This window comes from Budorcas taxicolor, chromosome 11, assembly GCF_023091745.1.
Source record: "Budorcas taxicolor isolate Tak-1 chromosome 11, Takin1.1, whole genome shotgun sequence".
NCBI lineage: Eukaryota > Metazoa > Chordata > Mammalia > Artiodactyla > Bovidae > Budorcas > Budorcas taxicolor.
Genome location: NC_068920.1, coordinates 70,392,048 through 70,416,575, shown reverse-complemented (window position 1 = coordinate 70,416,575; position 24,528 = coordinate 70,392,048). Strand labels below are relative to the sequence as shown.

The window sequence follows — 24,528 nt, the reverse complement described above, 5'->3', positions numbered from 1 at the left end:
TTGCGGCACACAGACGCTAGAGCTGTGGCGCACGCGCTCGGCAGTGGAATGTGAGGTCTTAGTTGCTCTGCAGCGTGTGGCATCTTGGATCGCTTCGTGTGGGAGCTTCCCTTGCGGCACACAGCCGCTAGAGCTGTGGCGCACGCGCTCAGCAGTGCAGTGTGAGGTCTTGGTTGCTCTGCAGCCTGTGGCATCTTGGATCCCCGACCAGGGGGTGAACTCGTGTCTCCTGCATTGCAAGGCAGATTCCCAACCACTGGACTACTAGGGAAGTCCCCATTACCTACGGTTTTTATGAGAATATAGTTCCCTTCTTTGTATGAAGTTTGATATGAAAAAGAACTTCATCTCTTTTAAAAGTCTTCCTGGTGGTTCAGATAGTAAAGAATCTGCCTGCAGTGTGGGAAACCGGGGTTCAATCGCTGGGTAAGGAAGACCCCCTGGAGAAGGAAATGGCAACCCCTTCCAGTATTCTTGCTTGGAGAATTCCATGGACAGAAGAGCCTGGCAGGCTACAGTCCATGGGGTCTTTTACTGTTTTGTTTTTTTTTGGCAATAGAATATTTGTATACCAGTATATGGTGGGGAATCTGACTGTATAGTGGGTTGGAGGGACTCAGAAAGAACTTCTGGATGAAGTTTTGTCTTACCTTTTAAAGGATACGTAGAAGTTTAGTAGATTAATAGGGAGAAGGTAGAGTATTCTGGGCCAAGGGACATAAAGATTATAGAGATGAAAAACCACATGAAGATGTGGAGATGAGAAAGCATGGAGAAATACAAGTAGTTCTGGTATGACTGGTGTGTTAGGTGAAAGATTGGGAGTGGCTGGAGAGGAGAGTTTCAGGGGAAGAGGGGATGATACCAAAGGCAGAGAAACCAGTTTGCAAGCCCAGGCAAGAAATAATGTGTGCCTAAAGTAAGAATGGGACTTCCCTGATGGCTCAGATAGTAAAGCATCTGCCTACAATGTGGGAGACCCAGGTTCGATCCCTGGGTTGGGAAGATCCTCTGGAGAAGGAAATGGCACTCCACTCCAGTATTCTTGCCTGGAAAATCCCATGGACGGAGGAGCGTTGTAGGCTGCAGTCCATGGGGTCGCAGAGTCGGATATGACTGAGCAACTTCACTTTCATTTTCAAAGTAAGAATGACATGGAGTAGGAGGGAGGAAGAGGAGGGGTGGATAAAAGAATAAGGAGAATTAACTGATTCAGTGACCTGTTGAATGCAGAAGTAAAGAAGCAGTCACAGATGACTCCTGAGGTTCCAGGTGGATGACTGGGTGATGGTGGTGCCGTTCTCCAGGATCTGACATACAGCAGGGAAGCAGGCTTGGGCATTTGCCTTTGAGATGTCTGTAGGATCAGCAGGGGTGCACTTAGTTGGATCTGTGAATTGGAAGTTCTTCAGCTTCCAGTGATGGTAGTTGGAGTCGCAATTATAGACATTTCACAAGGCTGACTATGTAGATCAAGAACAGAGGATACTAACTTTTATGGCAGAGACTCTCACACAGGAGGCCCTGAGGGAAGTGTGGAAGAGATGTGGGAAGTATAATTGAGGAGAGATTAGGTTAGAACAAACAGATAGTTCTGGAGAGCTAACAGCATCACTGCTGAAGATGGGTCAAGATTTCATGCCAGGTTCTTCTTTGTCTTACATGATTTCTTGTTAAATACGCGTGCTCGTCTTTTCAGTTAAATCGCAGGGTCCTTAAGAACCAGAACTGAATGTTGTATTTCTAAAGCATCTAGACTGCTGCTGATTTTATGGTGGTGCTCCACATATTTTGTGCTCAACTGATTGGCCTTATTTTACCTCTATATTAAGTTCTACAAAGATATCAGATAGATTTGGGCATAATCTCCTTACCTTTAATCTTTATCATCAGTGAGTGTGCCCATTGTTATGGAAGCATTTCTGTCTGCTACCAGCAGGCCTAGTTTGCTACTCATGAATTCACAGGCAGATGATGGAGGTTTTAATTTTAAAAATGTTCATCTGGCACACCTGATCCAGGATGGGGCCCAACCATCTGCCTGTGAGAATTTGTAATTACCAGGAGGCAACATTCTAGCAGTTATTGATTTTCAAGCAAATGGAATTAGTTACATAAACTTAAGGTATTTGGCTTTATGTCTACTAAAATTACATCAGGAAGCTGAAGTGTTGCATAGGATTGCTTGGGAAAGATGGGTACAATAAAACCTTTGTGTGATCTTGACACCTATGCATTAGTTATCAACCGTCAGTGTTGTAAAGAAAAGAAACACCTGTGCCTGTATCTCTACATGGCTATGAGGTTCCCCAGTGGAAAAGTGTGGGTGCCCTGATCTCTGTGTAGAATGGGGTAGAGAAGGTAGAAGGTTCTTTTAGAATTTAAGGACTCCTCTTTCTGTTAGGCAGTAATGAGTAGTTTGTTGTGTTTAATCTCTCTTCCTGATAGCGCAAAGGATACATTACATTCTTTCCCCAGCCTAGTGCAAAAGTGGAACAGAGCATATTTTTCTATTTTGAGAATAAAATTAAGTGCACAGGGCAGAAAAAAAAAAAAGCGCACCTAGAGCCACGTAACTAGCATATTCTCGAAAATTGGATTTTGCTCTCCTGAGCTCTACCCCAGAGCTTTCCACTGTGTATTTTAGGAAAAAACATCATTTCTCTCACTGCTCAAAGTGAGACATAAGAGATTTTACTTAAAGAAGAATTGAGCCGTTTCCTTGCCCCGTCACTTTACCTCTGTGAAGAAGGAAGAAATACTACGCTGGGCACTAAAAGGAAAAGTGATGACTTAATAGCAAGGTGGTAAAATATTCCTTTTCTGAAATGTGGCGAAAGGAACCAAGACAAACAAAACTAGAAGAGAAAATTTTATCAACTGAAATCTGAAAATGGCCCCAGTCTTAAACTATGAATTCCAAGGGCTATCTGCCAGCTGACAATCAATTTGAATGGAAATAATGATGACACGAGGTGTATACAACTCCCAGTGTCGGGGGGGGGGGGGGGGGAAGAGTGGAGGTCAGAAGGAGTCCGCAGCTTGGAAGGGTGGGCTTAAGACCACCCATGTAGAAGGCAAGCACTTAGGGAGGTCGGAATGCTGATAGGCTCTGTTTCCTAGTCTATTCCAGTTTCTGATGGGGTTAAGGTCTGGGGTGAGGATGGTTGGCTGGAGAGTCGAGGAACCATATGTTAGGAGCCAGCCTTGTAGCCCAGGACCAGCAGCACCAAACAAAGGCCATTGTGCAGAGAAAAATATTTGCTGAACCACCTAACCGACCATAGGACTTTATCTTGATCAGAGTGACCAGTCCAGTCCTATATGAGAAAATAAACCAGAATCTTAGCATCAGACCAGAGCACAGCCCATACAGATTGAGAGGCATTGGCCCAGTGAACAGAGTGCATAAAGGTGAAATTTCCCAGTTGCAGCTGTTCACAACCAGATCCAGATCCTCCTGGGCTGCTGAACTTTTGAGCTAATAATTGAAACCTCTGCAACATCTAATTCTCCAAGCTTAGTTTCTAAGGGAAGAATTTGAGTTAGTGTCCAGGTAAATACACAAGAATAAGGAGATTCTACCCATTCTGCTTTTAGGCAAATGAGTCTAGACTGGTGACTTTCAACCGAGTGCTGTTTACCTCCTTTTTACCCCAGGGGACACCTGGCAATGTCTGAGGACAGTTTTGGTTATCACAACCAGAGAGGTTCTACTGGCCTCTAGTGGACAGAGGCCAGGGATGCTGTTACACATTCTACAATGCACAGAACAGCCACCCCCACCTCCTGCCCCTCAATGAAGAATTATCTAGTCCAAAGTGTCAGTAGTACCAAGGGTGAGAACGCCAGGAGGTAAACTTCCTCCATTGAATGATTAATTAATAAGTAAAAAATCCAATATGTAACCCATTCAGATTCTGTAGGGGAAAGTGGAAAGATTAAATATAATATTCAAATGAAGACTTGCATTAGGAAATAAGAGTTTGAAGAACTGAATTATACCTTCAGGGAAGTTCATTGTGAAACCAGAAATGAAAGATGAGCTTCTAGATTAAAATTACAAGGAAGTCACAAGAGGAATGGATTAAACTGTGCAAGAAGCATAACTTTTCACAAAGCACTTAGAATATCCTGGAAGTGGCAAAAAGCAGAATCAGAGTTAAAAAGCAAATCAGTGAGGAAGAGGGACAGGCTTGAAAGATCACTCAAAGTGAGAACAGAAAATAGAAACGAACAGAATCAGAGTGGAGATAAGGGATACAGAAGAGAGACAGAAGGGATCCTCTACACAGACTAGTTCTGTCAGGAATATTGGGAACATTTGCTGCTGTTCCCAATGAAATCATGGAACAAATTGAACAAAGGCAGGAGTCAAAGATAAAATAGAAAATGTTTTTGAAATGAAAGAAAATAAATAAAAATCAACAAGTAATTATCTAGATGAGTTTCAAGATGCATTTCAGGGATGATGGATTTCTTACTAATAAAGTAACCAAAAATTAAGTTGGTTATACATACTTGGTTTTTTAAACGTTTTTTTTTTTTAAGATATCCTTTTTAAATGACCCTGTAATCCCACTCATGGACATGTATCCAGAGAAAAACATGATCCAAAAGGATACATGCCCCCCAGTGTTCATTGCAGCACTGTTTACAACAGCCAAGACATGGAAGCAAACTAAGTGTCTGTTGACAGAGGAATGGATAAAGAAGATGTGGGCCATATATACAGTGGAATATTACTCAGCCACTAAAAGGATGAAATGCCATTCAAAAAAACATGGGTGGACCTAAAGACTGCCATATTCAGTGAAGTAAGTCAGAGAGAGAGGGAGGAATACCTCTTCTATACCTTTTAGAGAAATACCCTGTGGAATCTAAAAAGAAATAATACAAATGAACTTACAAAACAGAGACTCACAGACTTAGAGAATGAGCTTAACGGTTGTCAGGGTTGGAGGGGAGGGATAGTTAGGAAGTTGTAGATGGACATGTACACATTACTAGTAATATATGTAAAGTGGATAACCAACAAGGATCTACTATATAGCATGTGGAACTCTGCTCGATGTTATGTGCAGCCTGGATGGGAGGGGAGTTTGGGGGAGAAAACATTCTCTTAATTGAAACATATATAGGAAGATATATAAATCTCAAGCATATCTCCGAGATACTGCAGATTTGGTTCCAGACCACTGGAATAAAGTGAGTATCACGTTAAAGTGAGTCCCATGGAATCTTTGGTTTCCCAGGGCATATAAAAGTTATGTTTGCACTACACTGTAGTCTGTTAGGGGTGTAATAGCATTATATATATATATATAATATATACACATACCTTAATTAAAAATACTTTATTGATGAAAATGCTAAACATCATCTGAGCCTTCAGTGAGTTGTCATCTTTTTGAAACAGTAGCATTAAAGATCACAGATGACTGTAACATATAAAATAATGAAAAAGTTTGACCTATTGTGAGAATTACCAAAATTCAAAGGAAAGCAAATGCTGTTGGAAAAATTGCACTGATGGACTTGCTCATCTTACGTTTGCAAGGAAGTTTTAGTTTGTTAAAAAAAAAACAAACCAGTATCTGTGAAGCACAATAAAATGAGGAATGCCTATACAGCTTTACAAAAAGCATGTATTTGTGTAACCACATCAAGATCAAGAAACAGAACTTTATTATCTCCCTGGTGGCACAGTGGACGATAATCTGCCTGCCAGTGGAGGAGACATGGATTCAGTTCCTTGTCTGGGGAGATTCCACGTGCACAGGGCAGCTGAGCCCGTGAGCCACGACTCCTGAGCTCATGCGCCACAACTGCTGAAGTCCACACACCCTAGAGCCAGCAGGCTGCAGCTGCTGAAGCCTGTGTGCCTAGAGCCTGTGCTCCAGGAGAAACTGCTGCAGTGAGAAGCCTGCACACTACCACACAGAGTAGCCCCCACTCATGCAACTAGAGAAAACTTGTGTGTAGCAGCTGAGACCCAGTGCAGCCAAAACTATAAATGTTTTTTAAAAAGTGGAGTAATCTCAGCGAGGTTTTCTTTTTTAAAATAATTGTGTTTATTTGGGGCTGTGCTGGGTCTTGGTTGCTGAACACGGGCTTTTCTCTAGTTGCAGTGAGCGGGGGCTGCTGTCCAGTTGCAACGCACAGGCTTCTCTTGGTGGCGGCTTCTCGTTGCAGAGCATGGGCTCTAGGGTGCTCAGGCTTCAGTAGTTGCTGCATGCAGGCTCAATAGTTGCGACTCACGGGCTCCAGAGTGCAGGCTCAGTAGTTGTGGTACACAGGCTTAGTTGCCCCGAGATGTGGGAGATCCTCCCGGATCAAGGATAGAACTCATATCTTCTCTATTGGTAGCCAGATTCTTTTTTAAAAAATACTGTTAAGGGCTTCCCTGGTGGCTCAGTAATAAAGAATCCGCCTGCCAGTGCAGGGAACACAGGTTCGATCCCAGGTCCGGGAAGACCCCACATGCCTTGGAGCAGCTAAGCCTGTGCACCACACTGCAGAGCCTGTGCGCTGCAGCTTCTGAAACCCAAGTGTATAGAGCTTGTGCTGCACAACAGGAGAAGCCACCACAATGAGAAGCCCATGCGCCGCAACGAAGAGTAGCCCCTGCTCGCCGCAGCTAGAGAAAGCCCACGCAAAGCAGTGAAGACCGGTGCAGCCAAAAATAAAATTTTTTTTTTTTTTTAAGAAACAGAACTTTACCATCACATCAGAAACCTCTGTATACCCCTCCCTAGTCACTTAACACCTGACTCCCTGAATCAAACTGTGGCCTGCAGACCAATTCTGGCTTACAGCTGTGAGCTAAAAACAGAATGTTTTTAAATGTTTTTATATTGCTTTTTAAAATCAAAAGAAGAATAGTATTTCATGACTCATGAACATTATATGATCAGATTTCAGTGTCCGTGAAGTCTTCATGAGACACAGTCATGCTCATTTGCTTATGTTCTCTCTGTGGCTGCTTTTGCACTGCTGCTAAGTCGCTTCAGTTGTGTCCGACTCTGTGCGACCCCATAGATGGCAGCCCACCAGGCTCCTCCAACCCTGGGATTCTCCAGGCAAGAATACTGGAGTGGGTTGCCATTTCTTTCTCCAGTCTATGTATGCATGCTAACTCGCTTCAGTTGTGTCCGACTCTGTGCAACCCTGTGGACAGCAGCCCACTAGACTCCTCTGTCCACAGGATTCTGTAGGCAAGAACACTGGAGTGGGTTGCCGTTTCCTTCTCCAGCTTTTGCACTACATTAGCAAAAATGAATAGTTGCTGTAGAGACTGCATGCCCTGCAAAAGCCTTGAATATTTGCCATCTGGCCCTTAACATAAAAAGTCTGCTGACTCTGTCCTAAGGTAGCTACTGTTCTAACCACATTGATCAGCTTTGCCTGCTCTTAAACTTCGTATGTGTGTATGGTTTTATATTCTGGCTTGTTTGGTTCAGTGTTTGTGAGGTTCATCTGTTTGTGTGTAGCAATAGCTCATTGCTATTCCGTTTATTAGTATTATAGTATACATTTAAATGTTATAGTATTTATTTATTATAGTATTAGTATTATAGTATTCCATTTTATGAATATACTGCCCTTAATCCATTAGATTGTTGATAGTCTTTTGGGTTGTTTCCAGTTGGGGGTTATTATGAGTCATGCTGCTGTAAGACATTCCTATGTACATCCCTTGGTACATGCATGTACACACTTATATGCTACTGTTGGGTGTATATCTAGGACTGAAATTGTATGTGTTCAGCTTTAGTAGGTACTGTCTGTTTTCCAAAGTGGTTGTAGTAGTTTAAACTCCCACCAGTAGTACTTCACATCTAAACCAGCAAATGGTATCGATGGGCTTTCTGCCACTGTGGTAGGTGTATAATCATATCTCGTTGTGCCCTTAATTTGCATTTCCCTCATGATTAATGTATGTCTTCTTTTGTAAAGTTCAAGCCATTTGCCCGTTTCTCTGTTGTATTTCTTTTTCTTATTGATCAGTAAGGGTTCTTTTTTCTGGATATGAGTTCTTTGTTGGATGTTTGAATTCCATTTCTTGGGATATTGAGATTAAATGTTTGACTTAAGAATTCTGTGCCCAGTAGAGTTGCCATTCATGTGTAAAGGCTTCATAAAAACATTTCCAAACATGTTAGAACTCAAAATTTTTTGGAGGTGAATCAAATAAGTAGCAGATCAGGAAAGTGTGGTCTGTGGTGTGAAGGGGCTGGCACTAAACCTAAATGTATTGTTTTTCTGAAACAAAAGGTAATGTATTTATTTACACTATACTTGAACTTTGTTTTATATTAAATATCTCTTATAATAGAGGGGAAAAACATGTTTACAACGATACCAACAAAAACCAGGGGGTAAACTGAAGGAAGAAGTATGAGAAATTGTGTAAGGGTGCTGACTCCTTTTTTTCCCAAAGTACTGTTAGCATTACTGAAAGCATACTGTAGATCGGTGGGGCAGGGGGAAGTAAAGGAAAACACAAAATCCATTTTAAAAGATAGGAAAGAAAACCAGGAAACGTGGAAAACATAAAATGACAGAAGACCATGCGTATGTTACAGTAATAAATGGAATCAGCTCACTGCTGGATTTGATTAATAGCATTAGACAACACCAAGAATACTAACAGACCTTATTTCGCTATGGGAAAACAGAAGCATCCATTTGCCACTGATTCAAAGCATATACTATATTCTATAAACCTTGTGAAATCTTGTCACCCGTCTGGCACTGTAACTAAGTGAAAGCCCATTGCCACACAAAAGACGCACATATATAATGGTAGATATCCTTATGTATGTAAATATGTATGCAAACTAGAAGAATTAAATTCGAGACTATATCCTAGTTTTATGGGGCTTCCCAGGTGGCGCTAGTGGTAAAGAACCCACCTGCCAATGCAAGCAGGAGATGTAAGAGACGAGGGTTTGATCCCTGGATCAGGAAGCTCCCCTGGAGGAGGACACAGCAACCAACTCTAGCATTCTTGGCTGGAGAATCCCTGTGGACAGAGGAGCCTGGCGGGCTACAGTCCATGGGGCCGCAAAGAGTCGGACGCGACGGAAGCGACTTAGCACAGCACAGCACTAGTTTATAACTAAGCATATAACTGCCTCTAAGTCCAGTTTCTTCCCACAGAGTATCTTCTCCCCCATAAGGCATCGAATCAAAGGAAAGATCTATATGTATTTATCGGTTCAGTTCGGTTCAGTCGCTCGGTCGTGTCCGACTCTTTGTGACCGCGTGAATCGCAGCACGCCAGGCCTCCCTGTCCATCACCAACTCCCGGAGTTCACTCAGACTCGCGTCCATCGAGTCCGTGATGCCATCCAGCCATCTCATCCTCTGTCGTCCCCTTCCTCTCCTGCCCCCAATCCCGTATTATACATATTGGACTTCCCTGGTGGCTCAGACGGTGAAGCGTCTGTCTACAGTGTCTTCTTTGTATACATTATATTGTATACATAGTATACATAGTATGTGTGTATTATACATACATACGTTTTTAATATGTATGTATTGTATGTTTCTAATATATATGTATTAATATATTTTAAATATATATACATAAAATCGGGGAAAGGGATGTAATTAAGAGAAATAAGACTTCTAAAGGACTACTTGGATGCCTTGTAAACTGCAAGGCATCCGTATAGGAAAAGGGAGAGAATTTTCCTTATAGGAAAGGAAGAGAATGCCTTTGGTTTTGCTTGGCACTTGGAGCTGTGTCTGCCTTTGTGTGTTAGTGGCCTTCCCAGAGGATCCTGACCATCTAATTTCCAGGTTAACTTGGTCTCTTCCCTCCCCCACTCCATATATACATCCTTCTTTAATCCTCTCTGTCTTATGGTTCAAAATTGTGTCTGTTTGGAGCAAGTCAGTTTTAATCCTTTCATTGTTTTAATATATTTAAACATTGATAGGTTATGGACTGTGCCAGGTACCTTCCATCTCACGTAATCCGCAACAATTCTAAAATAAAGAAACATTACTTTCACTGCCTAAAGCTCCCAAGTATTGTGTGACTTGGGCACAGTCATACAGTTTGTTTGGCAGAGCCTAGACAGCAGCTGTGTATTGAGTTCATATTATACTCCAAATACTGCACTTGGCCCTTTATGTATTTTACACAAGAAGGTGTGAGGATTAGAGAGGCTAGGAAGATAATTTATCACAGTTGCCCAGGTCTCTGTAAAATCTGTGTTCATTCTGCTGTGACATGGTAACAATAAAAATGTGATCCCTGCTTTGATACTTTTGTTGTATGCAAGGTGCTCTGGGAGTCCAGAGGGAAAGAAGAAGTCTAAAAAGGCTTCACAGAAAAGGTGGCATTTAAACTAGGCCTTAAGAGATGAGTTTTCCAAAGAAAGAAAGAAATGAAGGCACTGTTGCCAATGGGAAAAGGTGTTTCAAGACACAGGAGTTTTGCATGGTTGTGTAAAAAGGAGATGCAAGGCTGAGAGGTATGCAGGGATGACTCCTTGGGAGCCTTGTGGACTGTGCTCTGGAATTGGGTTCTGTCTTCTGTCTGGCATGGAACTGGTCTGATCACATTTCTGTTTTGAGTCTAACTGGTATTGGGTAGGATGGTCTTTGGAGGACTGAGACCAGTTAGGAGACCATGACACTAATTCAGAGTGGGAGGAAGCGTCTCCATGAGCAGAAACCGTAAGCAGCAAACATCTTCTGTCAGTTAATTCCTCTACTGATGGACACACCATGGCCAGCCATTTGTTTGTTTGTTTTCAACCACAAATACAACTGAACTCATTTTCACAAACCTAGTCTTATCCTTAGTGTGGGTAATGACATAAACACCTTTATGTGTGCATATATACTGATGTATGTGTGATTGTGTGTGCATACTAACACATTATACACGCTATACTGAAATTTGCTTGTTTTCCCATTTGAAATATCTTGAAGGTCATTTTTTGGTCCGTAAATCTGGAGCTGTTTATTCCTTTTGGTAGATACTTAGTATTTCATTATATGGATGTGCTATAATGTATTTATTACACATAATGTATTCTGGACATTTAGCTTTCTGATATTTTGCCATTACAAATAATGCAGTGAGCATTCTTTTATATACATATCACTTTGTACATATGTACATATATCTGAGTTCCTAGAAATAAATTCTTAGAAGAATTTGACATTCTTTGAAATTACTGAGGCAAGCAGATTGGGCATTTGTAATTTTAATATATTGCTAAATTACTTCCCATACTGCCTGTTTTCCTGTACTCTAACCAACATGAGGAGTTACCAGACTTTGATGGTGACCCATCTGAAAGGTAAAACTGGTAGTTTACTGTACCCTTACATATGTTTGACCCATTTTCATTCCCTTTCAAAGAACCAGTTTTATCCTTTTTTCTTTTACCTCTTGTATTATTGACCTTACTTCGCTGGAGGAGCACTTGATAATGTTAAAGAAAGCAACCATTTGTCTGGTGTGAGATCCAAGTATTGCTCCCCAGTGTGGTGTTTTGTCTTTTGACTTGACTTTTGGTAGTTATTACTTAAATTTTTCTTTAGTTATATTTATCAGAGTTTGGGGAGTATCTGTGTGTATTTGCTTCAGAATTTCATCTTATACTTAAAGAAGACCTTCCCATTTCCATGATTATTTTTTTATAACTCATCCATTTTTTTTTTTTCTTCTAGAACTTGTATAGTTTAACTTTTTGTATTTAAATCTTTCAACCATTTGGAATGCATTTTGGGGTAAGGTATTCAGTACGGATCAGATTTTTCCCCAGTTCCAACACTATGCATTAAAAAATAAATCCTTCCCTGATCTTCTTATATGTGGGTCTTATCTTACCCAGCTAGACCATAAACTTTTTAAAGGCCCAATTAGTTATTGTTCTGTCTTGCTTTCCCCCTGAAACTGAGCATAATGTTCTACCTAGAATAGGTGCAACATTAATTTTTTACCTTTTAAAAGTTGTGAATTCCATATATTGGCAAGTACACAAAAGATTCATGTACAGTTTAATGAACATTTATGAAATGAACACCTGTGAACCACTGTCTGAATCAAGTAGCAGGCCATTTCCAGTTCCCAGAAAACCCCTGTATGCCTTTCCCAGTCACATTTCTCTCCCATCCCTCAGAGGCAACCACTCGCTTGACTTGTGACAATGATTTCATAGTTTTTCTTTATATTAAGATTGAGCTATATGAAATTGCCAGTTTTTTGTAGGCAAAAAAATCATTGAATAATTTAGACCTGTGTATGGATCTCTGTTGGTTGAACCTGGTTTTGAATATTATTTAAATATAGTTTTACTGTATGTATTATGTGCTGTGCTTCTGTCACTAACTGTGGTGGTGTGGTACTCAACAATGTTGCTGCAGTTTGTCAGTTCTCATTGCAGGATGTATGCTGTTACATGACTCTACTGTGTTTTCTGTGTCTATTTCATTGTTACTGGATTATGGGTTGCTTCCAACTTTGACTGCTGTGAATAATGTTGCTGTGAAAATCCTTGTGCGTGTTTTGATGCATGTGGCCAAGAATTCCTCTAGGACAAGCAAATTAGGGTCCCCTGTATAGTGTGTGGTTTGTTTTATTAAAAAAATAAAAAAATAAAAAATAAAACATTTTTCCTTGGAGAAATTCTTTTCCTTTTTAAAGGAGTTTACCTCATTCATCGGATGTGCTGCGTCTTCATTGCTGCTCGGGCTTTTGTGGTTGTGGCAAGCGGGGGCTACTCAACGTGCAGGCATTGCCGTGGCCTCTCTCATGCAGAGCGCCGGCTCAGGGGCACATGGGGCTCAGCGGTTGCAGCTCCCGGGCTCTAGAGCGCAGGCTCGATAGCGGTGGTGCCCGGGCTTAGCTGTTCTGTGGCGTGTGGGGTCTTCCTGGGTCAGGGATCAAACCTGTGTCTCCTGCATTGGCAGGCAGATTCTTTACCACTGAGCCACCAGGGGAGCTCTGTTTTTAAAAGTTTTTGTTATGAAATAATTTTAGATTTATAGAAGAGCTGCAAAGTTGATGCAGAGTTCCTGTATGCCCTTTACCCAGTATACCCTAACTATAAATGTCTCACATAATTATGGTACATTTAAAACCAATACTTTAATGTTGGTACAGTACTATTAACTATAGACTCTGGATTTTGTCAGTTTTTCCACTAATGTCCTGTTTCTGTTGTAGGAACCATCGCAGAATGCCACACTGTTTAGTTGTGTGTCTCCCTAGACGTGACACAAAGTTATCGGCCGTAGTACAGTATTTTACAGTATTTGTGTAAAGTTCTTTTGTTTATAGCGTTACAGTATCCAGTCAATATAGCATTTTCTAGAGTTACTATTACACAGTCTTTTTTTCTTTCTCTTAGAAAAATTCATATAAAACTTAGCCATGTTGTTGTATGGATCAGTTTTTTTTAATTGTGGTGAACTTCATATAACATAAAACTAAGCGTTTTAAAGTAAGCAGTTCAGTGACATTCAGCACATTCAGTGTTGTGAAATCATCACCTCTGTCTAATTCCAAAACACTTTCATCACTCCAAAATAAAATCCTGCGCCTATTAAGTTGTAACTCTCCATTCCTCCCCGCTCCCAGCCTCTGGCAACTGTGATTCCTGTTTCTGTTTCTCTGGATTTACCTACTCAGGATATTTCATTTGAATGGAATCATGCAATATATGTGATATCTTGTGTCTTGACTTTTCCACTTAGCATAATGTTTTTGAAGGTGTCTCCACATTGTAGCTTGTATCAGTAATTTATTCCTTTCTTTTTTTAAAATTGTGTTAAAATATATTTAATATAAATTTTGCCATTTTAATCATTGTTTAGTGCACAGCTTAGTGTCATTAATTACATTCACAATATTATGCAATCATCACCACTATCTGTTTCTAAAACTGTTTCAACCCTCTAAACAAACTCCATACCCATTAAGCAATAACTCCTCATTCCTCAGTCCTCCCAGCTGCTTGGTAACCTCTAATCTAACTTTTTCCTTAATGAATTTGCCTATTCTAGGTATTTCATATAAGTGGGATCATACAGTATTTGTCCTTCTGTGTTTGGCTTATTTCACATCAGGAAGCTTGCACAAGCCTCTTATCCTCATCCATCAGAGGGCAGACAGAAGGAGCAAGAACAGAAAACTAACCAAAATGATCACATGGATCACAGCCTTGTGTAGCTCAATGAAACCATGAGCCATACTGTGCAGCGCCACCCAAGATGGACGGGTCATGATGGGGAATTCTGAGAAAACATGGTCCACCATAGAAAGGAATGGCAAACCACTTCAGCATTCTTGCCTTGAGAACCCCTTGAACAGTATGAAAAGGCAAAAGATATGACACTGAAAGATGAGCCCCCCCGCCCCGGCCAGATCAGTAGGTGTCCATATGTTATTAGAGAAGAGCAGATAAATAGCTCCAGAAAGAATGAAGAGTCTGAGTCAAAGCAGAAACAACGCCCAGTTGTGGATGTGTCTGGATGGTGAAAGTAAAATCTGATGCTGTAAAGAGTATTGTTGCATAGCAACCTGGACTGTTAGGCCCATGAATCAAGGTAAATTGGTAGTGTTCAGACAGGAGATGGCAAGAGTAAACATTGACATTTTAGGAATCAGTGAACTAAAATGGACGGGAATGGATGAACTTAATTCAGATGACTGTTGTATCTACTACTGTGGGCAAGAACCCCTTAGAAGAAAGGGGGTAGCCCTCATAGTCAACAAGAGAGTCTGAAATGCAGTTCTTGGGTATAATCTCAAAAACTACCAAATGATCTCAATTCCAAGGCAAACCATTCATCATCACAGTAATCCAAGTCTGTGCCCCAGCCACTAATGCCAAAGAAGCTGAAGTTGAACAGTTCTGTGAAGACCTGCAAGACCTTCTAGAACTAACACCAAAAAAAGATGTCCTTTTCATCATAGGGGATTGGAATGCAGAAGTAGGAAGTCAAGAGATACCTGGAATAACCGGCAAATTTGGCCTTGGAGTACAAAATGAAGAAGGGTAAAGGCTAACAGAATTTCGTCAAGAGAATGCACTGGTCATAGCAGACACCTTCTTCTAGCAGCACAAGCGATGACTCTCTGCACATGGACTTCACCAAATGGTCAATACCAAAATCAGATGATTATATTCTTAGCAGCAGAAGATAGAGAAGCTCTATACAGTAAGCAAAAATAAGATCAGGAGCTGAGTGTGGCTCAGATCATGAGCTCCTGATTGCAAAATTCAGACTTAAATTGAAGAACATAGGGAAAATCGCTTGGCCATTCAGGTATGACTTAAATCAAATCCCTTATGACTATATAAGTGACAAATAGATTCAAGGGATTAGATCTGGTAGACGGAGTGCTTGAAGAAGTATGGATGGAGGTTCATAACATTGTACAAGAGGTGGAGACCAAAACCATCCCCAAGAAAAGGAAATGGAAGAAGGCAAAATGGTTGTCTGAGGAGGCCTTACAGATAGCTGAGAAAAGAAGAGAAGTGAAAGGCCAAGGAGAAAGGGAAAGATATACCCAACTGAATGCAGAGATTAGCAAGAAGAGATAAGCAAGCCTTCTTAAGTAAACAGTGCAGTGAAATAGAGGAAGACAATAGAATGGGAAAGACTAGAGTTCTCTTCAAGAAAATTAGAGGTCACAAGGGAGTGTTTGATGCAAACACGAGGACAGTAAAGGACAGAAGCAGTAAGTGCCTAACAGAAACAGGAGAGATTAAGAAGAGGTGGCAAGAATACACAGAAAAACTGTACAAAAAAAATGTCTTAATGACCTGGATGACCACGATGGTGTGGTCACTCACCTAGAACCAGACATCCTGGAGTGTGAAGTCAAGTGGGCCTTAGGAAGCATTACTACAAACAAAGTTAGTGAAGATGATGGAATTTCAGCTGAGCTTTTAAAAATCTTAAAAGATGCTCTTAAAGTGCTGCATTCAATATGTCAGCAAATTTGGAAAACTCAGCAGCGGCCAAATGAAAAGATCTGTTTTCATTCCAATCCCAAAGAAGGGTAATGCCAAAGAATTTTCATTCCAATCCCAAAGAAGGGTAATGCCAAAGAATTTTCAAGCTACTGCACAATTGTGCTCATTTCACATGCTAGCAAGGTAATACTCAAAATCCTTCAAGCTAGCCTTCAACAGTACATGAACCGAGAACTTTCAGATGTACAGGCTGGATTTAGAAAAGACAGAGGAATCAGTGATCAAATTGCCAACATCTATTGAATCAGAGAAAAAGCAAGAGAATTCCAGAAAAACATCTGCTTCATTGACTACACTAAAGCCTTTGACTATGTGGATCACAACAAACTGGGAAATTCTTAAAGAGATCGGAATACCAGATCACATTACCTGCCTCCTGAGAAACTTGTATGCAGGCCAAGAAACAACAGTTAGAACCAGACATGAAACAACAGACTGGTTCAAAGTTGGGAAAGGAGTACGTCAAGGCTGTATATTGTCACTCTGCTTATTTAACTTCTATGCAGAGTACATCATGCAAAATGCCAGGCCGGATGAATCACAAGGTGGAATCAAGATTGCTCAGAGAAATATCAGTAACCTCAGAAATGCAGATGACACCAACCTAATGACAGAAAAAGAAGAGTAACTAAGGAGCCTCTTGATGAAGGTGAAAGAGGAGAGTGAAAAAGCTGGCTTAAAACTTGACATTCAAAAACTAGGACTGTGGCATCCGGTTCCATCACTTCGTGACAAATAGATGGGAAGAGAATGGAAATAGTGAGAGACTTTATTTTCCTGGGCTCCAAAATCACTGCAGATGGTGACTGCAGCCATGAAATTAAGACACTTGCTCCTTAGAAGAAAAGCTATGACAAATCTAGATAGCATATTAAAAAGCAGGAACACCACTTTGTTGACAAAGGTGTGTACAGTCAAAGCTGTGGCTTTTCCAGGAGGCATGGATGGATCTGAGTTGGATCATAAAGAAGTCTGAGTGCCCATGAATTTATGCTTTCGAACTGTGGTGTTGGAGAAGACTCTTGAGAATCCCTGGGACTGCAAGGAGATGAAATCAATCAATCCTAAAGGAAATCAGTCCTGAGTATTCATTGGAAGGACAGATGCTGAAGCTGCAATATTTTGGCCACCTGATGTGAATAGTTGACTCATTGGAAAAGACCTTGATGCTGGGAGAGACTGAGGGAAAGAGGAGAAGAGGGTGACAGGGGATCAGATGATTGGATGGCAGTATGGACTCAATGGACAAGTTTGAGCAAACTCAGGGAGATAGTGAAGGAAAGGAAAGCCTGGCGTGCTGCAGTGCATAGGGTCACAAAGATGGGACATGACTGAGCAACTGGACAAGAACAGCAGAATGTTTTCCAGGTTCATCCATGTTGTAGCATGTATCAGAATAAATCCTTTTTATGGTCAAATAATATTCCACTGTATGGATATATATCTTCATCTGTGTTGATGGACACATCTGCTAGTTTTCACCTTTGGCTCTCGTGAATATGCTGCAGTGAACACTGCATACAGGTCCTGTTGGAGTCCTTGTTTTCAGTTTGTTTGGGATCCGTACCTTAAAATGGAGTGCTTTGCTAACCTCTGGTTCAGATTATATGTAGTGATAAACTAAATGCCAAAGTGGTTAGACCTCAGTCTTGATAGTATGTAGTTTTATGAGACTTTAAGATTTTTGCCAACCTGGTCTATGTATAACGGTGTTTCATTGTGATTTTAATTTGTAGTTCCTGAGTTCTATTTTAATTTGTATCCTGATTTCCTGAGTTTGAATGTATTTTCACATGTTTGTAAGCCATTTGAATTTCCTGTTTTATAATGTGCCATTCATTTTCCTATTGGTGGTTTGCCTTCCTAAATTTCTGTTGGTGAATTGATGTCTCCAAATGATGTTTACTCTGTTTCTGCAGAACAAATAGTGGAGAAAGATGAAGGTCCATATTATACTCATCTGGGATCTGGCCCCACAGTAGCCTCCATCCGGGAGCTCATGGAGGAGCGGTGAGTGACGCACAGATGTCCAAGGAGAAATGGGCAAGTTGTCAATAGAACGTGCATTTTTAAGCACCTCTCATTTTCATTGCCTTATCCTAGACAGCCTACAGAAAGGAATCCCTGATACCCAGACTGTGGAAAGTTGAACGTGGGATTTTCCCCCGCTCGAGGTCTGGGTTCCTGTCTGTCTGTAGGTCTGCCCTTCGTATATCCCTCTGTCCCCGCTTTCTCTCTCATAATTGACAGTTTTCCTTTAAGAAATGGGGTTGAGTGGCTGTCTGTCCCGTGGAGTCCCCAGGGCTGAATTTTGCACTACCTTTCCTGTGGCATTGTTCAGCAGGCTCTTCTGCCCTGTGTCCTGTAAATCGGCAGTTACGTCTAAAGGCTTGATCAGAATCTGATTGTTTCTTTCTTTTAAAACTACTTCCTAGGTGATGTTTTGTACCACCACTGGGAAGAATGTATGCCTCATATTTGGCCAGTGGCACCTGTTTAGATCATCTCCTGAGTCTTTTTGACATGATCCTAGGAATTCTTGATTTCTTGTATTTTTATGGGGGAGAAATTATTTAGAAAAGAGACTCCAGGTGCTGGGAGTGCTCATTTCTGTAGGCCATTTCAAGTAGAAAGAGCTAAGATATATGTGTAGGTGTTTTATTTTTGTTATTGTTCAGTGATTAAATACATTTGAGTTCATGTACATTTACAATTCAATACAAGACTGTAGGGCTTTTACTTAGCAGCTCTGTTCTGCTTTTTTACCAGTGAAAGTAGTTTTATATAAATAGAAACTTTTAAATCCATGTGTGTCCATAGTAGATACTAAAAATACTGTGAGTTCCAGAGTGTAGACAGGTAAAATAGCTTGGTGCTTGAGAACATTGGGACCCTGGAGCTGGACTAAGGTCCAGTCCTGGCGCTTCCACTACTGCTGAGTTCTTTGGTAAGTTGCTTTACTTCTGTGTGGCTCGGTTTTCTTATCTACAGAATAGGGATGATAAAAGTATGTACACTGAAGGAGAATTATGAGCATAAATGGAATTGATGTCTGGAAAGCATCTGGTGCTTACTAGTAAATATTACATACGGGGGGTCTACATCATATCCACATGGACTGTGGTTTTTTTATAACTAATGTTTATTAATATTTTAATAGTAAAGTCACAGATTATGTAAGACATAAACATGTTGGCTCATACATATGCATACAGATGTGGAAGGCCAAGGGCTGAGTGGCTTAGAATTTCCAGAAATTTGGGGACCAGATTTTATCTGACCAGTGTAGCTAAACTGATAAATCAGTAGAAAACATGATTTTGAACTGCATAACTATAGTGATGTCCTCGAATGAATAAAAAGTAAGATGGACGGAGGACAGTGATCTACTGTAAACACTCTTAATTATCCTGTAGCATCTGGAAGCATTTATATTCATAGTAGCCCATCAGAAAAGCATTTGATTAAAGACCCAGTCTGTAAATTCAAGCCTGATTGAAAGAGCACCTCTGAGTCCATGAAAATCATCAAAAAGTCTACAGATTACAAATGCTGGCAAGGATGTGGAGAAAAGGGAACACTTAAAACAGTCTGTGGGCTTCCCTGATAGCTCAGTTGGTAAAGAATCTGCCTGCAATACAGGAGACCCCAGTTCAGTTCCTGGGTTGGGAACATCCACTGGAGAAGGGATAGGCTCACCCACTCCAGTATTCTTGGGCTTCCCTTGTGGCTCAGCTGGTAAAGAATCCGCCTGCAATGCAGGAGACCTGGGTTCGATCCCTCGGTTGGGAAGATCCCCTGGAGAAGGGAAAGGCTACTCACTCTAGTATTCTGGCGTGGAGAATTCCATGGATTGTGTAGTACATGAGGTCACAAAGAAACGGACACGGCTGAGCGACTTTCACTTTCAAAACAGTATGTGGGATTGCTGAGAAAAACAGATATCATATTAACACAAATGATGTGGAATCTAGAAAAACAGTTCTGGTGAACCTGTGTGCAGGTCAGGAATCGAGATGCAGACATAAGGAGTGGATGTATGGACAGGGGTTGTGGAGGAGATGGGGAGAGGAGGGTTGGAGGAATTGGGAGAGTAGTGTTGACATATATATATATACACACACTACCATGTGTAAACTAGAGAGCTCATGGGAACCTTCTCTGTAGCACACGGAGCTCAGCTCCCTGCTCTGTGATGACCTAGAGGGCTGGGATGCGGGGGTGGGGTAGGAGAGAGGTCCAGAAGGGAGGGGATGTGTGTATACTTACAGCTGATTCACTTCATTGTACAGCAGAAACTAACACAACCTTGTAAAGCATTTATACTAAAAAAAGACCAGTGTGTGTGGTTTTACATGCACCCCTGCATGTGCCCACATGTATATGTGTTGCAGCTTTGAGGCTGGAGTGGGCATTATTTTGGCCAGCGATTTTTGTGAGGAATTTTGACACCATTGTTTACAGGTTGAGGGCTGCAGTGGAGTCAGATATACAAGTTTGATCTGAGATAGTTTTTACATTTGTTCGTTTCTTGGTAACAATTTTATAAGATTTCTAGACACTTCTCTAAATAACTTTTAGTTATAGAAAAGTATGCTTTGAAAGAAGGATTAAGAGATAATGATACAGTTGAGATTTGTCCTTTCCTTTTTTCTCATTGCTTTAAAAATAACAGCCAAGTGTAGATTCTTCAGAAACTGATCCAAGGGAGGAATTCCTCTCAAGACCAGGAATACTTGTGTTTTTCCTCAGCAACTGGTTTATTTTTATCTTAAGGACCTTGTAAATCATGGAACAGATTGTGTTTCCATCTTTATGTTGGCTGTTAGTAAGCTTAGCACCAGATTTGTGTATCCTCATTAAGAGGAACGTAATTTCTCATCTTTGGCCCATGGAAATCTATGCAGGTTCACCCCTGAGTCCTTCATACGTAACCCTAAGGAGCCTTTATTAGCTTCCTTGATTTCTTATGCGATGAAATGTTCTAGACTCATCTCTTTAAAATATGCATAAGATCCCACTGTTTGCATTTTGCATACAAATGTCATGTCTGTCTGTTTCCCCCTTTACTCTGATTTTATCACCTGTTATTTTTATCACATAGACATCTTCTTAAGCTTCTTCTGCAACAAGGAGGGGAATGAATGATTGCTGAAACACACCTCGATGGGAGTCTAGTTTGTGAATGATCTGAGCTATCTCTTTCTCTAGACTCCCCCCACCACCCCACCCTTTCTCTGCAGGACCACTCTACAGCCAGGAGTTGGCCAAGACGAGGAGGGAAGAAAACTGAAATCCAGGGGATGTTGGTGCTTTTAGCTTATCTGGTAAAGACTTTGGAAGGAGGGGGAGGTTCAAAGCAAGTCCTGAAATATTATACAATTTATTAATGGGTTCCATACCTCCAGGTACCCAAGTCCTTGTCATCATAGGTGATTGGAGTCAGGTGTTTAAACCCATGTCTGAGAAGGGCCTGCTGCACAGGGACACGTGTCCTGTAACTGGGAAGGGGATTCTCTGCAGCCTAGCAGTTCATTGCATGTTCATTCTAGGAATGAAGCACCAACACCCTGCTAGCAAATCCTCTGAGTTTGGGGGGAACTGGTCTCATTAATGTGTGATGGAGGTGACCCCAAAGAATCACAACTTTAGATCAGCGGTTATCAAGCTTGAGCATACTTCAGGTTTCCAAAGAACTTGTGAAAGCACAGATGGCTGGACCCCAGCCCAGGGTTTCTGAAACAGCAGGCCTGGGATGGGATTTGAGAGTCTGTAAGCTCGTCCCAGCACCACCTTTGAGAATCACTGGCTAAGATGATCAAGTTACCCTTTAGAATAAAGTTTCAGCCTATCCTTGCAGACTTGACTTTATGGTCTAGGAGTTCACCTCTATCCTAACCTCTTAATGATAGGCCAGAAACTAAGACATTTAAGAAAAAAAGAGTTAAATCCAGAGTTGTTGGTTGTCTTTAAACACAGAGACAGTCCTGGTTAAAAAAAATTCTGCCTGATCAGACAGTGCTTGGCTCTTTTATTTGCTCTCAAGTACAAAGTTCACTGCAAGAAGCATTTCTCATGAGGATAGCACAGTGGGGGAGGTCTTGGTCAGAAAGCCCGAGTCTGTGTCCTCAACTCACCGTTCTGTGGGGAACGATATCCTGTGGGTTTCAGTGAGAGCAGTATGGTTGCTTTGGGTCATTCTTCCCACAGCAGCCCCAGGACACACTGAATGCCCAGGCTCAGGCTCTGCGCGCATGGGCCTCTTCCGGATAAATGCTTGTGGGGTTGAAAGTTTTCCAGGAGTCAGACAAGAGCAGGACTATCTGGTCTTTTCCTCTTGAGCCAGACCACGCTATATATAAACTCCCTGGCTCCTGTCTGCAAACACATTCTATAGCATAGCCTGAAAACTTTAATGTAGCAGTTATCAGCTTTTTACTTCATTCCCGAGATCTTGAGTGAAATAGAAAACATGGAACTCAGAGAAACCTTAGATCAATCAGCATTTTCAAAAGTACTTGTTTTCTTTTCCAGTTACAAAAATAAACATGTCTATAAAAGGCCATTTTTAAAAAGCTTATAGTGAATAAAGCTAATTATCCTCCGAGAAGAAAAAATTTTTTCAAGTTTAATTTTTTTCTAAGCATTTACAAAGATACATGTATGTGATTAGAGAAATTTTGAACAAAATGGGACCAAGAATACTATACCCATGTTGATGGATACGTTCTTCTCCACTTGATTTTTTTCACGTCAGTACATATAATCCTGTTGAATCCTTTTTGATAGCTATATGGTTTTCCATTACATGGCCATTTATTTAATTACGTTTTATTTAGTCAGTCCTATACTAGACATTTGGGCTTCCCTGGTGGCTCAGTGGTAAAGAATCTGCCTGCCAACACAGGAGATGCAGGTTCGATCCCTGGGTCAGGAAGATCCCCTGGAGAAGGAAATGACAACACACTCCAGTATTCTTGCCTGGGAAATACTGTGGACAGAGGAGCCTGGCGGGGTTTTGTGACAATCCATGGGGTCACAAAAGAGTCGAACACAACTCAGCAACTAAACAACAACGATACTGGATATTTTCATTGTTTCTAAATTTTCTTGTTGATGCAACAATATCTTGTTCCTAAATGTTGGTGTATTTGTACAAGTTATGTCAGAGATAGAGAGTCCTAGAAGTGAAGTGGATAAGATAATTACGTATATGTATGTGTATAAAGAATATGTAAAACAGTAGTGGTTATGATAGTTATGATACAAATGCCTAGTAGTTATGATAACATTACCCTCTATTAAATAATATACTGAAATAATATGCCATGACCAAATTGGATTTATTACAGAAATATAACAATTGTTGGATTTAGACAGTCTGTTAAAATAACATACCTTGTTAATTGACCAAAGGAGAGAAACCATTCTTCTATGTCCTTAGTTGTTAAAAATGTCTTTGATAAAATTGATCAATTCTCTTTTTAAAGTTTTTTAAAAATTTATTTATGGCTGTGTTGGGTCTCATTACTACCTGGGGCTTTCTCTAGTTGTGTGACTAGGGGCTGCTCCCTAATTGCCATGCATGGGCTTCCCATTGCAGTGGCTTCTCTTGTTGCAGAGCATGGGCTATAGGGCGCACGGACTTAGTTGCCACTCAGCATGTGAAGTCCTCCTGGAACAGGGATCAAACCCATGTCCCTGCATTGACAGGTGAATTCTTAACCACTGGACCACCAAAATTGATCAATTCTTGATTAAAAATTCTTAGAACAGGAAACCGTTAATAGAGCTCTTCAAAATAAGGGAGTCTCTGTCTGTAGCCCAAAGTTAGCAAGCTGCATGCTCAGGGGAAAGTAGTTGGAAACATTTCCAGGAAAGTCAGGAAATAAGCAAAGATGCCTGCAGGAGCTCTGGAAGCGCTAGCCGGTACAGACAGACAGGAGCCTGAAGTAGAGCCATGGAAAGTGGAAAGGAGAAGCTGGCAAATAACTGTTATTCTCAGATGATACAATATTGTATTAAAAACTAGAAGCTATTAAAAATAAGACAGTTTAGTAAGATGGATGTTTGCAGTTTTATGGGCTCTTCCTTTGTGCCAGAAACTTTGACAGATTGGCCAGGAAGTTCATTCAGGTTTGCCAGCCCCTATTCCTGTATGGACTTTTTGGCAGTGCTTTAAGGCACTGCCAAGCGTAGGAGACAGGAACCATTTTTATGTCCATTTTACAGATGAGGAAACTGAGGCTTAGAGAAGTTCAGCTGTTTGGCCATAGTCTTGTAACAGAAGGGCTGCGTGGGCTCTCAGGCCGAAGCTCTCTGACCCCGTGGCTGCACTGTAGCCAGCATTGCCCCCGGGGTAGTTGTGTGCCCTTGGGCAAGTCAGTTCGGCTCTGAGGGCCACAGTTTCTTCACCTCTGAACGTGGCAAATCCCTGAGTGTATGCACACGTGTGTGAGCCAGGGCACGGGTGTGTTCAGGAACCAGACGTGTTTACTGTAAGTCCAAGGGG

At 41.2% G+C, this 24,528-nt stretch overlaps 1 protein-coding gene across 1 annotated transcript in view; it reads left to right on the top strand.

The window, feature by feature from the left end:
- Positions 1-24,528, top strand: part of TET3 (tet methylcytosine dioxygenase 3) — a 101,452-nt gene that overhangs the window by 57,049 nt on the left and 19,875 nt on the right. Inside the window, exon 4 of the mRNA XM_052649277.1 lies at positions 17,936-18,026. Coding sequence (XP_052505237.1) covers positions 17,936-18,026 — 91 coding nt within the window. The remainder of the gene's footprint in view (positions 1-17,935; positions 18,027-24,528) is intronic.